General features: G+C 53.3%; 1 protein-coding gene and 1 pseudogene across 1 annotated transcript; both read left to right on the forward strand.

Annotated features, from left to right (window-relative positions):
- The first annotated feature begins 3363 nt into the window (after window positions 1-3363).
- LOC149356648 (uncharacterized) lies at window positions 3364-4896 on the forward strand. Its single transcript, XM_089584275.1, has one exon. It carries the CDS (start codon window positions 3584-3586, stop codon window positions 4529-4531), a length of 948 nt encoding a protein of 315 aa, XP_089440401.1. The 5' UTR covers window positions 3364-3583; the 3' UTR covers window positions 4532-4896.
- A 284-nt stretch (window positions 4897-5180) lies between these two features.
- On the forward strand, window positions 5181-6391 carry LOC149356649 (uncharacterized; annotated as a pseudogene).
- Window positions 6392-13651: the final 7260 nt, after the last annotated feature.

The raw sequence follows: 13651 nt of genomic DNA on the forward strand, positions 1-13651 counted from the left end.
TGTTTAATACCACGTTTGCTTGGGCTACTTACCTGATTCGAACAGAATAAGTCGGATATTCACATCGTCTGCAGCGACGACAAAGGAAATTAAGCTGCTCTGTCAGCTATCGCACCGGTGGCGCCATCTCGTTTGTTGGTCGTGAACAATCAGCAATAGAGCGAGGTTCGGGTGGTTTGAAGACGCTCTTTCAACTGGTTTTTTAATGCTCACAAAAAATTTACCTTGCTGAAAACTTCATTTTTGCCAAGCTAAGATTTCTGTGACCATTAAAAAATGGCTGAGGCTTAACTAAGGTTAAGCCTAGTCAGATGCGAAGCATATTGATGGCTAGGCTTGGTAAGGTTCCTCGCTTTGTTCTTCAGTTGTAGAACATTGTCGCCGAGCCGCATATTGAGCACGCCGCTTAGACAGACGTTCATCCCGCTCTTCATCGGTCTCGGCGGCACGCTGAAGCTTTCGCTTCTCGTTCAAATCAGCCCTGCTTCTAGGCGGCATCCCAACACCTGGCCGCCTCGTAAGTGCCCGGAGAGCGAGGCAAGCTCAGCTTTATACCGCTGCTGTAGCGTCACGTGGTAAGCTGCAGCGCCTCTGATGTGGAGCCTCCACCGCCGTGGCCGACCGCGCGAGCCGGCAGCCCATCTCTCCTCTGCTGTGACGTCATGTTGTCACGTGGTGTCACGTGGTCACGCTAAACGTCCCGTGGTCACGTAGTCAATGGTAGCTCCACCGCCGCGCTCGACGGGCTGTAGTGTAGCTCTAGTAATATGCTTCGCTTAAAAACCAGTTGAAAGAGCGTCTTCAAACCCCCGAACCCCCTCCTTTGCTGATTCTTCAAGACTAACAAACGAGATAGCGCCACCGGTGCGATAGCTGACAGAGCAGCTTAATTTCCTTCGTCGTCGCCGCAGACGATGTGAACATCCGGCTTATTCTGTTCGTATTAAGTAATTAACCCAAGCAAACGTGGTATTAAACAATTCTGCCGACCAAATGCCATTACTATGCGAAATTTGAGCTCGAACAATGCGCCCGTTTAGCTAACAGAAGCATTTTACGGGGCGCGTTTATTTCCGCAACACGCGTTATTTGCTAGGTGCTGGCTGAGGTCCGACACAACGTTACTAGAACCAACTCAGTTTCACAGCTCCCCATACCGCCCATCGGAGGAGAGTGTCCCAAGCGGCGGTCACGAGAACTAACGGCGCTGCAGTCGAGTCTTGCTCCCTGCCGGGCGCGTCGTCTGCTACACGCAGCGCGGAAGCGTGGAGCGGCCGGCATATATGAGGTTTTGGCGGGCTGCGTTCGTGCTCTACGTGGCTGCAGTAAAATAATACTTCCATCACGGCAGCTTTTGCTTCGAAGCTGCGTGTGATCGTGGAGAACACGTTTGTGTGATGCGAAATTAGGCTGTTAATGTTGTGAAAAAAGTGAAAAAACGCTGTCAACACGCTCGCGAGCATTGTTTCTTGCTTTGCTCAATGGCTTGTGTTTTGTTCCGCGTACCGTAGTGCATAGTTCCTATAATGTAAACAGATCGGACAAAGTTTCAGTGCGTGCGTGCACTCTACCTTAGGAGGGACCGTAGTGAATGTCATGTTTGCTGCGGTACAGAGCAGATTGCCTGCATTGCGTGCAGAAAGCTGCAGCTTAGCCTGTGCAGTCTATTCACTGAGTGCTTGAAGTCTGCTACTCGCGTGAAACGAGACAGTGAACACAGAACACAAGCAAACGGCCTCCGTCGTCTTATAATAAAAGCGTTTCTCTTAGTGTCCTGCTTTTGACTCAGCTGCACTACCTCTGATATCATTGTCAAAAAAGTTTTACTATTATGTTTTCTGAACGTCGTGTAGGCGGAGATTTTTAATGAACTGACTGCAAGAGAAATCAGTGGGAAGGAACGCACGCACAGTGAAAATAGAGCAAGAGCGAGCCTCTTGAAGAAGAAAAATAAATTTATTGCACGTAATGACAGGAAGTCGTCCTTCGATTCGCTTTAGGACCTTGAGAAATGTCATCTATCTCCTCCACGTCCCCCTCCTCGAAAAAAAAAAACACTTTTATTGCCTGTAGGGGAAATTAATGCATTCGCAAACTAGCACTGGACAGCAATGGTAGACACACGATATTGAAGGCATATATATGTGTTGGAAGGGCACTACTTTCAGAGAAGTTAATATCAGGAATTCATGAACGCAACAACGAAAAACAAGCAAAAATGCAGTATTGTCAAAGATACTGGTGGCATATGCGAAAATAAATGAGATGCACCAACCAACTTCGAGAACTTCATCAACGTGTACAAAAATTTACAAGAATCGACAGCAACGCAAATGACATTGCTACTTCCTCTTCGGTAAATATTTGATTACGCAGCAGAATCTAACAATTTGTTACATGCTTATCTACATATAAACATCGCAAAGTGCATATATGTAGGGCATGTATTATGCCATGATTGCACATGTGACAGAAGCATTTAAGCAATATAATTCGCATATGCAAGACAATCTATACACAGAAATAACTAATAGTTAAAACCAAAATTGATGATCAAACCTGCACAGCAGGAGGAAATGAAATCGATCAAAGTAACTTGGCCTTTTTCCTTGCAACTCTGACTTTTTCTGTAAGCTCCGCGTCGCGGTTCTTTTTTCTGCAATAGAAATGCATTCGCATCACAACATAAAAGTTCACAACTCTGGCTGTCACCTCTTCGTAGTGATCGGAGCACCCCAATGGAGGGACACCCGATTCCTCCAGGTTATCTAAAACCTCCAAAAAAGATCCCCGACCATTTGGCCATTCTCAAGTGTATGCTGTGCAGTTTTCTCTATTTCCTTTATCGTAAAAAAAAAATCTCTGCCTCTCCCGTAACCGAGAGTAGAGTAAGCATGAAATGTTTACGGGCCTAATGTCATCTCGGTGGACACCCGCACCGTACAGGAAGGGAGGAACGCCACCACCCGCTCAACGCGATGCTTTGCCATTTGAACGCAAGGTTTTTTTGAGGAAAGGAAATGGCGCAGTAATTCTCTGCCATCTCGGTGGACACCCGAACCGCACCGTAATGGAAGGGAGGAACGCCACCACCCGTTCGGCGCGATGCCTTGCCCTTTCAACGCAGCGCTTCTTCCCCGGGCCCCTGTGCGCCTGCGGGGCTTTGCTTCGATGCGCGAAGCCCCTAAGAGATCACTTATGACAACGAAGTGTATCGTGGCATTTATGTGCTTTTTGCACGCGTTATTAGTAATCGGAAGTTATAATTCCGTGCATTATCAAACGCACAGCGACTGATATCTTGATAAACATTGAGAAGGCACTGGCAGCAGTTATTTTTTGTGACTCCTTTGGAGACCAACCGGCGCTTGTATGCCGGTCGCGTAGGAGGGCTTAGAGAGTCTCGTTAAATCTCGTTAAGTCTCGTACGGTGCCCGGATGCCGTTACGCTGCCCGTCGAGCCAGCGGATCATCGAGCTTTTCCTGTCCAGGCGGGCCCCCGGATCCAGCGTCCCGGAGGTCCTGCCTGCCGTCCTGCTGCCCGGCGCCGCGCTCCTGCCGTGGTGACCCGGGCCCCGTCGCGATGGAGAGACCCTGCCCTGCAGTGCGCCCCACAAAGGCGCAATGCTTTTTGTTTACTGTGCCGGAACCTGTTCCGGCCGATCGCCTCATCGACCTGCTCGAGGAGGTGCTCGGAGTCGGGGGGCTGACATATTTGCAGAACGTTGGTGGTTTACGTTTCCTGGCGGCCGTGGCTTCCATGGCGCAGGCAGCGAAAATGGTGGCGTTGGGCTCGCTGCTCATCGCCGGAAAGGAGGTGCCACTGGAGCAGATGGGGGTTCCAGTGGTGCACGCGACGGTTTTCCGTCTCCCCCCGTGCGTCAGCGACGAGGACCTCGCCGCGGCGTTCCAACCGTACGGGAAGGTGCGCGCCATCACCGAGGTCGCCTTCCAGTCCAGGAACCGCATCGGGAACGGGACGCGCCTGGTGAAGCTCGAGATGACCCGGGCTCCGCCGAACTTCCTGACGGTGGCCGGTGTTCGGGCCATGATTGAATACCGAGGCATGAAACGCGTCTGTTCCCGGTGCGGCGCCGAGGGCCACTTCGGCGCTACGTGTAAGGCGGTGCGCTGCGGCCGGTGCGGCGCGTACGGACACATCGGCGCCAACTGCAAGCCGGTATGCAAGAGGTGCGGAGGCGACCACCCGTCCTCCGACTGCGTCGTGCCGCGGTCCTACGCGGCGGCCGCGGCTGCTGCGGCAGCCAGACCTTCCCAGGAGCCTGGTGTGCAACCCGGGCCGAAGGCGACACCTGAGGGGGCTGGCGCCGGTTCGAGCGGCGCGGCACAGGAGGCGGCGGCGAGCCCTCTCGAGGGGGCTGACGTGCGGGACGACGTCGCGACCAAGCCCGATGACGACCAGGCGGGCACGGAGACGGCGGGCACCTCGTCCGGCCAATCCGCGACGGAGCTGTCCACGGGCAACTCCGACGTCGCGGAATCGACCTCGTCCGAGTCTGACGACTCGTAGGGCGAGTCCTCTTTTGTGGAACCTCCGAGTTTGGAGGTTTCGCTGCTTGACGCGCCCACGGCGGCGCAGCACGAGGGCACGGGCACGGACACCACGTCGCCTGGCTCGCCCTCCCCCAGTGACGCCCTGCACACACCCGTGAAGGACGCCCCGAGCAGCGACGGCTCAAGCGAGTCGCGACCGAAGCCGCCGCACATCCCGGTCGCCCTGCCGCCGCAGGGCCCGTGCGCAGCTAAGTTGGTGCGGGGGGCGCGCAAGGCTCTCGAGCTCGACGACCCCAAGCGCCAGCTCTCCTCGTCGTCGGACGGCGGCGCGACCTGCTCTTCGGCCACCCAGGCGCCGAAGAAGAAACCGAGGACGGCAGACGACGACGGCGACGGCGTCCACATGGACGTCGAGGGAAACGAATAGTTTCCGCCATGGCGCCTCCTCGCCGGACTTCAGGCCCTGCTGGGCCTTTTCCTCCTCCCCTCCCTGCTCGGCGGCCGCCCGAGCGCCGTTCTTTCGACGCTCTACGGCGCCGTTATCTTTTCGGCGCGCTGGCTCCGTCGGCGCGTTTGGCGAACGATGGACGGTGTTTGCGCGGTGGAGTGTGTTGGTGCGTGTGTGACTGTGTGTTGCTGGCGCAGCCACGCGCATCGGCCGGACCTTTGCAACGCGCAACCATTATCACCGCTTGGCATCGTCGTCCCGCCGCCGCGGGGCCGCCAGCCAGGACGCCAGCAGGGACCCGGGACGCCTCCCAAGCGCCTCGACGCCCCCCCCAGCGCCGGTGTATCAACGCACTCGCAGACTCTATCCGCAGAACTGTACTGTGAGTCCGTCAGCGTTTTGTTTTGTTTACTTGTTTCGTTGTTTATTTTTGTTACATTACTTCCTTTATTTTCATGATGGCTGTTTTTCGTTTCGCCTCCTTTAACGCGCAGGGTTTTCGCTCTCCCGATAAGCAACGGGAGGTGCTTCACCTTGCGCGTTCGTACCAAATTGATGTTTTGTTTTTGCAGGAGTGTAATTTTCGCACCCCTGCAGACGTTATTTCTTCCCGTTCACGCTTTCATGTCGATGCTTTTTTTTCCTTGACGGACTCACGGTCTTGCGGTGTGGGCGTTGTTTTCCTCACGCCGGCTTTCCGCGCAGGTGCGCATTGTACCTTTGGTTACGATGGTCGAGTACTGGTGGTGGATATTTTCCTCGACGGGTGGAGGACTCGCTTTGTAAACCTGTACGCGCCCGTCACGCGATCTCTGACAGGCGAGTTTTTCCGCTCTCTTACATCCCACCTGCTTGAATCCGTGTCATATGTCCTGCTGGGGGATTTTAATTGCGTCCTAGACTCGTGGCGTGACATTCAGGGCCCCGGTCAAGGTGCGTCCAATTATTACGCCAAGGAACTAGGCAAACTGGTTCGCCAGCTGCACCTTACGGACGCGTGGGTCGAACTGCACGGGAACCTTTTCGTGGCCACACGTGCTAGGGGCCGTAGCGCCAGTCGAATCGACCGGGTGTACCTACCTCCAGCCCTCGTGCCGCAACTAGTATCCTGCGAGGTAGTGCCATTTCCACCAGGCGCCCGAGCACTCAGCGACCACTTACCTGTCGCGGTATCCTTGAGGTGCGCTTCGGGCCGAATTGCGACGTTCTCTACATGGAGAATGGACATCTCACTCTTGGTGGACGACCAGAGCATTCGCGACATCCGTGCAGATTTGGTGGACTCTGTTGCCCTCTTTGAGTTCAGTCCCTTGATTTGGGACGCCCTGAAAACACGATGGCGAGAAGTTCTCATTCGGGCTGGCAGAGCAAAGCACGCGCGGAAGACTGCGGCGCTCAACGACGTGCTACGCCGCATGCGTATCGTGAAGCAAGGGGGTGAGCTCACCTTTGCGATGCGAGAGTACCTGGACACTCTTCGCGTCCGGTACCACCGCATCCTGGATGAGGAATCCCAGGCCCCCTGTACCGCAGCGAATCTCCGCATGCTGTCACAGGAACGCGCTGACCTCTTTCACGCGAACAGCTGCCGCCACAAGAGCGACCGACCGGCCCGTATTGGAAGCGTAACTATGCCAGATGGCACGATTTCCGAGCAGGTCCAAGACATCGAGCACGTCTTCCGTGATCACTTTGCCCATCTCTTTGCGTCGCAAGGCCTGTGCGAGTGGGATGGGTTTGACGCTGCTGTAGACGCCTTTTGCGCCGCCCTTCCCCACGCGCCCGACGACGCGGAATCGGCTCTTTGCGCTCGCGCCACGCGGGAGGAGGTCTACGCAGTCTTAAGCGACATGAATCGCGCCTCCGCACCCGGACCAGATGGTCTAGTCTCCGGGTTTTACTACACCTTCTTTGATGTGCTCGGGGACTTCCTCACGCATTTGGTGAACGCCTTCCTCGAGGAAGGAGCTAAGCCACCGTCTTTCGGTGCGGGCCGAATCGTGTTGATACCAAAGCAGGGAACAACGTCGTCATGCCCGGCGGCGTGGCGGCCGATAACCCTGCTCAATACTGACTACAAACTGGTCGCCTCGATTCTCGTCGCTCGCTTGCGTCTTCTTTTGCCAAACCTCGTTAGCCCCTTCCAGGCTTGCGCTGTTCCTGGCCGTTCGGTATTTGCGTCGCTCACGCTCACGCGCGATGTGTTCGCATACGCACACGCGAAAGGGACTAGCGGGGTTTTTGTTTCCTTAGACCAAGCTAAGGCCTTTGAAAGAGTAGAGCATCGCTACTTATACTCCGTTTTGCGGTGCTTTGGGCTGCCTGCCAGGTTCATTGTGCGCATCAAATCGTTGTACTCGGGCCTCACGGCCGAACTCTTGGTGAACGGGTCAGTCACCGCTCCTTTCCCCGTAACACGTGGCGTGCGCCAGGGATGCCCTCTTTCTCCAGCTCTGTTCGTCCTGTCTTTGGACCCCCTGCTGCGCAGCGTCGCCTCCAACGAACGCATCCGCGGCTTTACATTGACAGGACAGGAAACAATCGTCGTCTCGGCCTATGCCGACGATATTTCAATCTTCGCCCGAGACACCCGGAGTTTTGAGGCCTTCCTGGCCGTATTTACTACTTACGCGGCGCTGTCTGGTGCCGAGCTCAACGCCAGCAAGAGCAGGGCGCTTCGTTTTGGGACCTTCAGCGATCCCCTCCCGGTGCCCATTCCTTTCGTGGACGGGGTCCGAGTGCTAGGAGTCCTTTTTGAGCAGAGCGGTGTGTCGTCCCGGACATGTGATGAAGTTGTTGCGCGCACGACGAGCGCGCTAAGGATGGCAGCGCAGTTCGGCCTCTCCATGGAGGCCAGGGTGAGCGTCATCAAGGGCCGCGCGTGCGCCTTTGCCCACTATGTGGCCCGCGGAGCAGTGATGCCGCGTCGTACGGCGGGTCGGCTCGCGTCCCTTGTGGGCGCCTTTGTCTGGGACGGTGGCACGGCGCAGGTCGCTCGACGCCTTTGCCAGCTGCAGCCTTCTAGAGGAGGACTCGGGCTGCCCTGTGAAGCCACCATGGCGCGTGCGCTCAGCGCCAAGCTCGTAACCACGCTGGTGGAGAGCGACGCATACCTTGGGCGTTCGCTCATGTTTTATTGGATGAGCACAGTGCGGCGCTTCTTCACCACTGAGCGCCATATAGGTACACAGGCCGAGAGGCCTCTGCGCTTCTATAGAGCGGCTGCTGGTTTTAAGCAGTCTGTTTGTACTGACTTGCCAGGAGTCGATCTGACTGAGACGCCCGCGTCTCGGCTGAGCGAGATGATCGCGTGCGTGCGCCTTGGCGCCGACGACCAGCGGCGCACCGCGGTACGCAAGTGGCGCACGTGGTGCACAAGTCGTCTGCCTCCGCATGTCCGCGACTTTGAGTGGAGGAGGAGATGGAGAGTCCTCCCCACGCGCGAACGCCTCTTATCATGGGGCCTTGTGCCCAACGCCCAGTGCGCGCAATGTGGAGCGCGAGAGACAGCGCGACACACTGTCTTTGAGTGCCGTGTTGCCCGGATAATGTGGTGGCAGGTGTATCGGATGTTTTCAGTTCGTGCCGGGCCAGGCATCCGGCAACCACGGGATTATTTTGGCAAACTAGTGTTTATGTCCGCTATGTTTGTTTTGTGGCGTCGCCGCTGTCTGGCCGAAGCCCGGCGTCAACCGGCGACGGCTATGTACCCCGCTTTGCAGAGCCTGCGTCTCCTTATCTGGCAATACCTGTCTGAAAGGCTTGCAGCGGATGGGGAGGCGCGGTTTCTGCGACGGTGGCACACACGCTTCTTTGTCGTGCACGAAGGCCGGCTGGTTATGCCGGCGCTGCGGTATTAGCCGGGCCGACCCCCCCCCCCCCTCTCTTTACCGACTATGTTGGTTTGTTCGAGGATGGTGGTGTATAATTTTGAAAGGGCCAATCACCCTGAGAACGATCCTTGCCCCCCCCCCCCCCCCCGTGCTTCGTTGCTACGGGAGGCTGATTCTTCTTTGTCCAATGTTCGTTCTATGCACTATAGGCGGTAATTTGTGATATGTACGGTGTGTTAAAATAAGGTCATGGTGTTTCTGGGTGGCCACCCACTTTGTATACATTTGTTTTGCCCTCAGTCATGAGTGTGTTTCCAATGTTTTGTTTGTTTGCACTGTTGAATAAACTTCCCTTCTATTCAGAGCCCGGATGACTGGAATTCAGTGCCCGGATGACTGGAATTCAGTGCCCGGATGACTGGAATTCAGTGCCCGGATGAGTAGATTTCAGTGCCCGGATGAGTGGATTTCAGTGCCCGGATGAGTGGATTTCAGTGCCCGGATGATGGCTCTCGGTCTCGGCGTGACGTCACCACACTGCCGACAACGGGGGCTAAAAGCATTTCATGCTTAAAAACTTCCGCGAAGGATGCCGCAAGCACCCTTGCTTAAACGCGCGCAAATCTGTGAGCTAAGTGGTCTGGGCTCAAGTGCATGATATTCAGGGCTAGCTGTCAAAGCTTTCTTGCACTCATAGATATTAACCCCTTCATAGATATTAACCATGTCCTAGTTGAAGTTCTGCCGCAAAAGAGGGGAAAGCAGAGCATCTTTATCCTAAATATCTACAGCCCTCCAAGCCGCAAGAAGGAAGATTTTCTGCCTATACTAACAGAATGCACCAGAATAGCCCCGGACAACCCCTTGGTAGTTCTGGGAGACATGAATGCAAGACACAGCTCCTGGGGCTACATAAGCGACTCTCAAAAAGGTGCTAATCTACTTGAAGCCGTGGAAATGCTAGGTTTAGAACTCGTCACTGATATTACCTCTCCTACCAGAACAGGGAACAGTATTAGCCGAGATACCTGCCCAGACCTCACCTTCATTAAGAACATTAATCACGCAACCTGGACTAACCTAGGGGAATCCTTGGGCAGCGACCACAACATCATAAGTCTCTCTATACCAACTGTCAGAATCAGAAGAGCTCTGGGAAATGTACACATCACGGACTGGACAAAATTCAGAGACTGCCCGCCGCCAGAAGGAGGCATTAAAAAATATTCAAGAGTGGACTCAACTAATCAAAGATGCCCACTCAAGCAACACTCGAACCATCCAACGGACCGCAGAAGCACCGGACGTAGATCGCCACCTATTGCATCTATGGGAGGCTCGAAAAGGCCTCACTAAACGCTGGAAAAAGCAGCGTCTCAATAGAAAACTAAAACTACGAATTGCTAAGATTACACAGCAAGCGCAAGCATATGCTATACAACTGTGTAGACAAAACTGGTCTGAGTTTTGTGCTTCCCTGAAAGGCACTCTAAGCACAGCCCAGACATGGACCATCTTAAGATGCATGCTCGACCAGAATAAGGCCAAATCAGTTACCAGCCGAACTCTCCAAACAGTTGCCCATAAGTTTCAAGGCACAGACCAAGACCTCATAACAGCCATGCATCGCAAGTACATAGGAGACCACACCCCTCCATGCACCCTGACCTATGAAGGACAACAAAATCCAAGCTTAGACGCCTCCATAACGGTATCTGAAGTTTATGCTGCAGCAAGAATAGCTCAGCGGAACACAGCACCGGGCGGAGACAAGGTTACCAACGCTATAATTCGAAACCTCAGCAACGACCATCTGAAAGACCTAACAAAATACAATAACAAGGAGTTATGGGAGAAAGGCCAGGTTCCAGCTGAGTGGCGCCATGCGGACATCATTATGATTCCAAAGGCCGGGAAACCCCCGGCAGGAGAGTCCCTCCGCCCAATCTCCTTAACCTCATGTCTGGGCAAACTGTATGAAAGAATCATACACACCAGATTCCAGAACTATATAGAAGATAACAACTTCTACCCCTACACTATGGTGGGATTCCGAAAAGGTCTCTGTACACAAGATGCCTTCCTAAGGATTAGCGAAGAAGTGCTTAATACAATACCCACCCACGGAGAAAACCTTCTGTTAGCCCTGGATTTAAAAGGAGCCTTTGACAACGTCTCCCATCAGTCTATCCTAGAGGAACTGAGTGGTCTAAACTGTGGAGAGAGGATATTTAACTACATCAAGGCATTCCTCTCCAACAGAACCGCCACCATAGGCATTGGTGAAGTCCGTTCTCATCCCTTCCCCATGCCTAACAAGGGTACTCCTCAAGGGGCTATAATATCCCCCCTCCTCTTCAATATTGCCATGCTAAAGCTAGCAAGAAAGCTTCAAACGCAGCCCGACATAGGCTACACGGTCTATGCCGATGATATATCTCTATGGGCCACACACGGCTCCTTAGCCCAAAAAAAAGAAGCCCTACAAGAAGCCATACACAGGGTTGAAGAATTTGCTGCGGAAAGTGGTCTGGAGTGTGCCCCGGAGAAGTCTGAGGTCATTAGACTCCACAAACTCCCTTACACATCCCCAGGAGAAGTTGAGCTTTTCCTGGGTGGACGCAAGATTAATGAAGTGGACAAGATCCGGATACTGGGGCTCTGCCTTCAAAGTAACCTCAGATCCGACCATATGATCAGAACCATCAAAACAACAGTTAATCAAATCTCAAGAATGATCCGCCGCATTACCTGGCACCGCAAGGGTATGAGAGAAGAGGACACCCTTAAACTCGTCCAGGCCCTAGTTCTGAGCAGGATAACATACGGCCTCCCTTACCAAAAACTGGGCACTGTGGAAACCAGAGCTATCGATACAATCATAAGAGGGGCTTACAAAACTGCCCTCAATCTTCCAATAGCCACTTCTACAGAACGACTCCTAGAGCTTGGTCTGCACAACACTTTTACCGAGCTCCAAGAAGCCCTCTTGGAAAGCCAAAAACAACGCCTTCTAAAAACCAATGCGGGAAGGACGATCCTGACTAAATTAGGGACATGGCCGGGGATGGGGACAAGAGGCAGTAAAAGCTCTCTTCCACTAAAAACCCGAGAAAAGATCACCGTTAGTCCAATCCCACGTCACATGCATCATGCTAATCAGCAAGGCAGACGACAAGCGCGAGCAAAGGCACTTCAGAAACACCTAGAAAGCGACCGTAAAGCCGTTTACGTAGACATTGGGGCCTACCCCACGCCGGGAAAGTTCTCAGTCACTGCGATTGACCACCAACTAAAACCGGCTCTCCAAGGTTCTATATATGCAGAAAACCCCTCCTCTGCAGAGGCTCTGGCAATAGCTATTGCCATCAAACATAAAGACCAAAGAGGAGAGTCCTCCCACGGTATAACAGACTCCCAACAAGCCTGCCGAGACTTTCTTAATGGCAGGCTTCCCTCAAGAGCAACACAGCTACTTGGCAATCTCAGCCTAACACACAGACTAACATGGACACCTGGTCACGAAGGACTAGCTGGAAATGAGGTAGCCAACGATCTAGCCCGATATTTAAACCACCGGGCGGATCCTCATCCCTACCCCTCGCCCATGCCTAGCACCTATGGTGACAGATTAGAACATATTCGGCTGGAGCGCAGAAAATACCCACCCCCTCACATAAAACTAGACTCCTCCGCAGCCATAGACTGGAGGAAAGTTCAGACCAACACTTTCCCTAACTTGTTCATCCTACACAAGATTAGCCCCACTCAATATCAGAATACATGCCCTTGGTGTGGAGCTTGCCTTACGCTCTACCACATATCGTGGGAATGTACAACGAAACCAAAACACTTAACTGTATCCATCCCGACATATGAGCAGTGGGAGGTGGCCCTGACCAGCGAGACCCTGGATCAGCAACTTAAGTTGGTTCAGCAAGTCCGTCAGTCAGCTAAAGCCAGTGGCGCCTTGGACTAGGGGTGCCACCCAAGTTGCTCGAGCAACCTTCTTCTTTTTAAATAAAAGTTTTCTCTCTCTCTCTCTCTTGCACTCAGTGCAAGACATTACTTTTTCCATCTTTTTATGGATACATCCACACAGGTAATAGACAACTATATCTTGAGTGTCGGCTTTGTGGTAGCCATGGTCGTCCTCATGGTAGTCCCCAGAGAGAACTGCATACTGCAGTTTTTAGAAAGCTTTAACTCGACAGCTGATTTCATCTCAGCTGCAGCCTTGGCTTTCTAGGTCAAGCTGTCGTGCAGGGAAACTAGAACTGACTCCCAGGTGCCAGAGCAGTTCCCTTTGATGGCAGTTTTGACGGGAGTATACAGCGACAGCAATCTGTAGATTTGGCTGAACTGGGTGATGGTTGGATGGTCCTCGTCACCGTTGAAGGAGCGAACCAGGCCGAAAAATCTCTGTAAATCCAAGGTGCTTGCAATCAAAAAGTAATACCGACGCTCAAGTCTCGATCGCATCCCAAAACCGGCCTGAAGGTATAAATAACTCCGCTCACACACACAAACACAAAAAACTTCGTTACTGAACTCCGAAAGAATTGGCTCATTTTGTAATATAACATTTATGTCTTTCTAGGATGCAGCGGTGAAGAAAACTGAGGCGATTTTGCTATGCCCTGCCCCAGAAATGTCTACGCTTGTTAATACTGTTAATATACCTTGCGTTTCTTACCTCAAGTGGGTCCTGGTTCAGCTTAGCTGTCAAAACGTACGGGACGCCGGCCTTATGCAACTCGTCGATAATATCCAAAATTGATAGCAGTGTTACCCGCAACGATTCTGTTGTCTGACATGAGGCAAACAAAATCATGTTCTTGTTGCAGTGGTTGCG

This window comes from Amblyomma mixtum, chromosome 3 (genome assembly GCF_055824585.1).
Source record: "Amblyomma mixtum isolate Tamu chromosome 3, ASM5582458v1, whole genome shotgun sequence".
NCBI classification, from domain to species: domain Eukaryota; kingdom Metazoa; phylum Arthropoda; class Arachnida; order Ixodida; family Ixodidae; genus Amblyomma; species Amblyomma mixtum.

What these genes read in the sequence shown, in the direction of transcription:
- LOC149356648 (XM_089584275.1), top strand. Translation starts at nt 3,584, where the DNA reads ATGGAGAGACCCTGCCCTGCAGTGCGCCCCACAAAGGCGCAATGCTTT.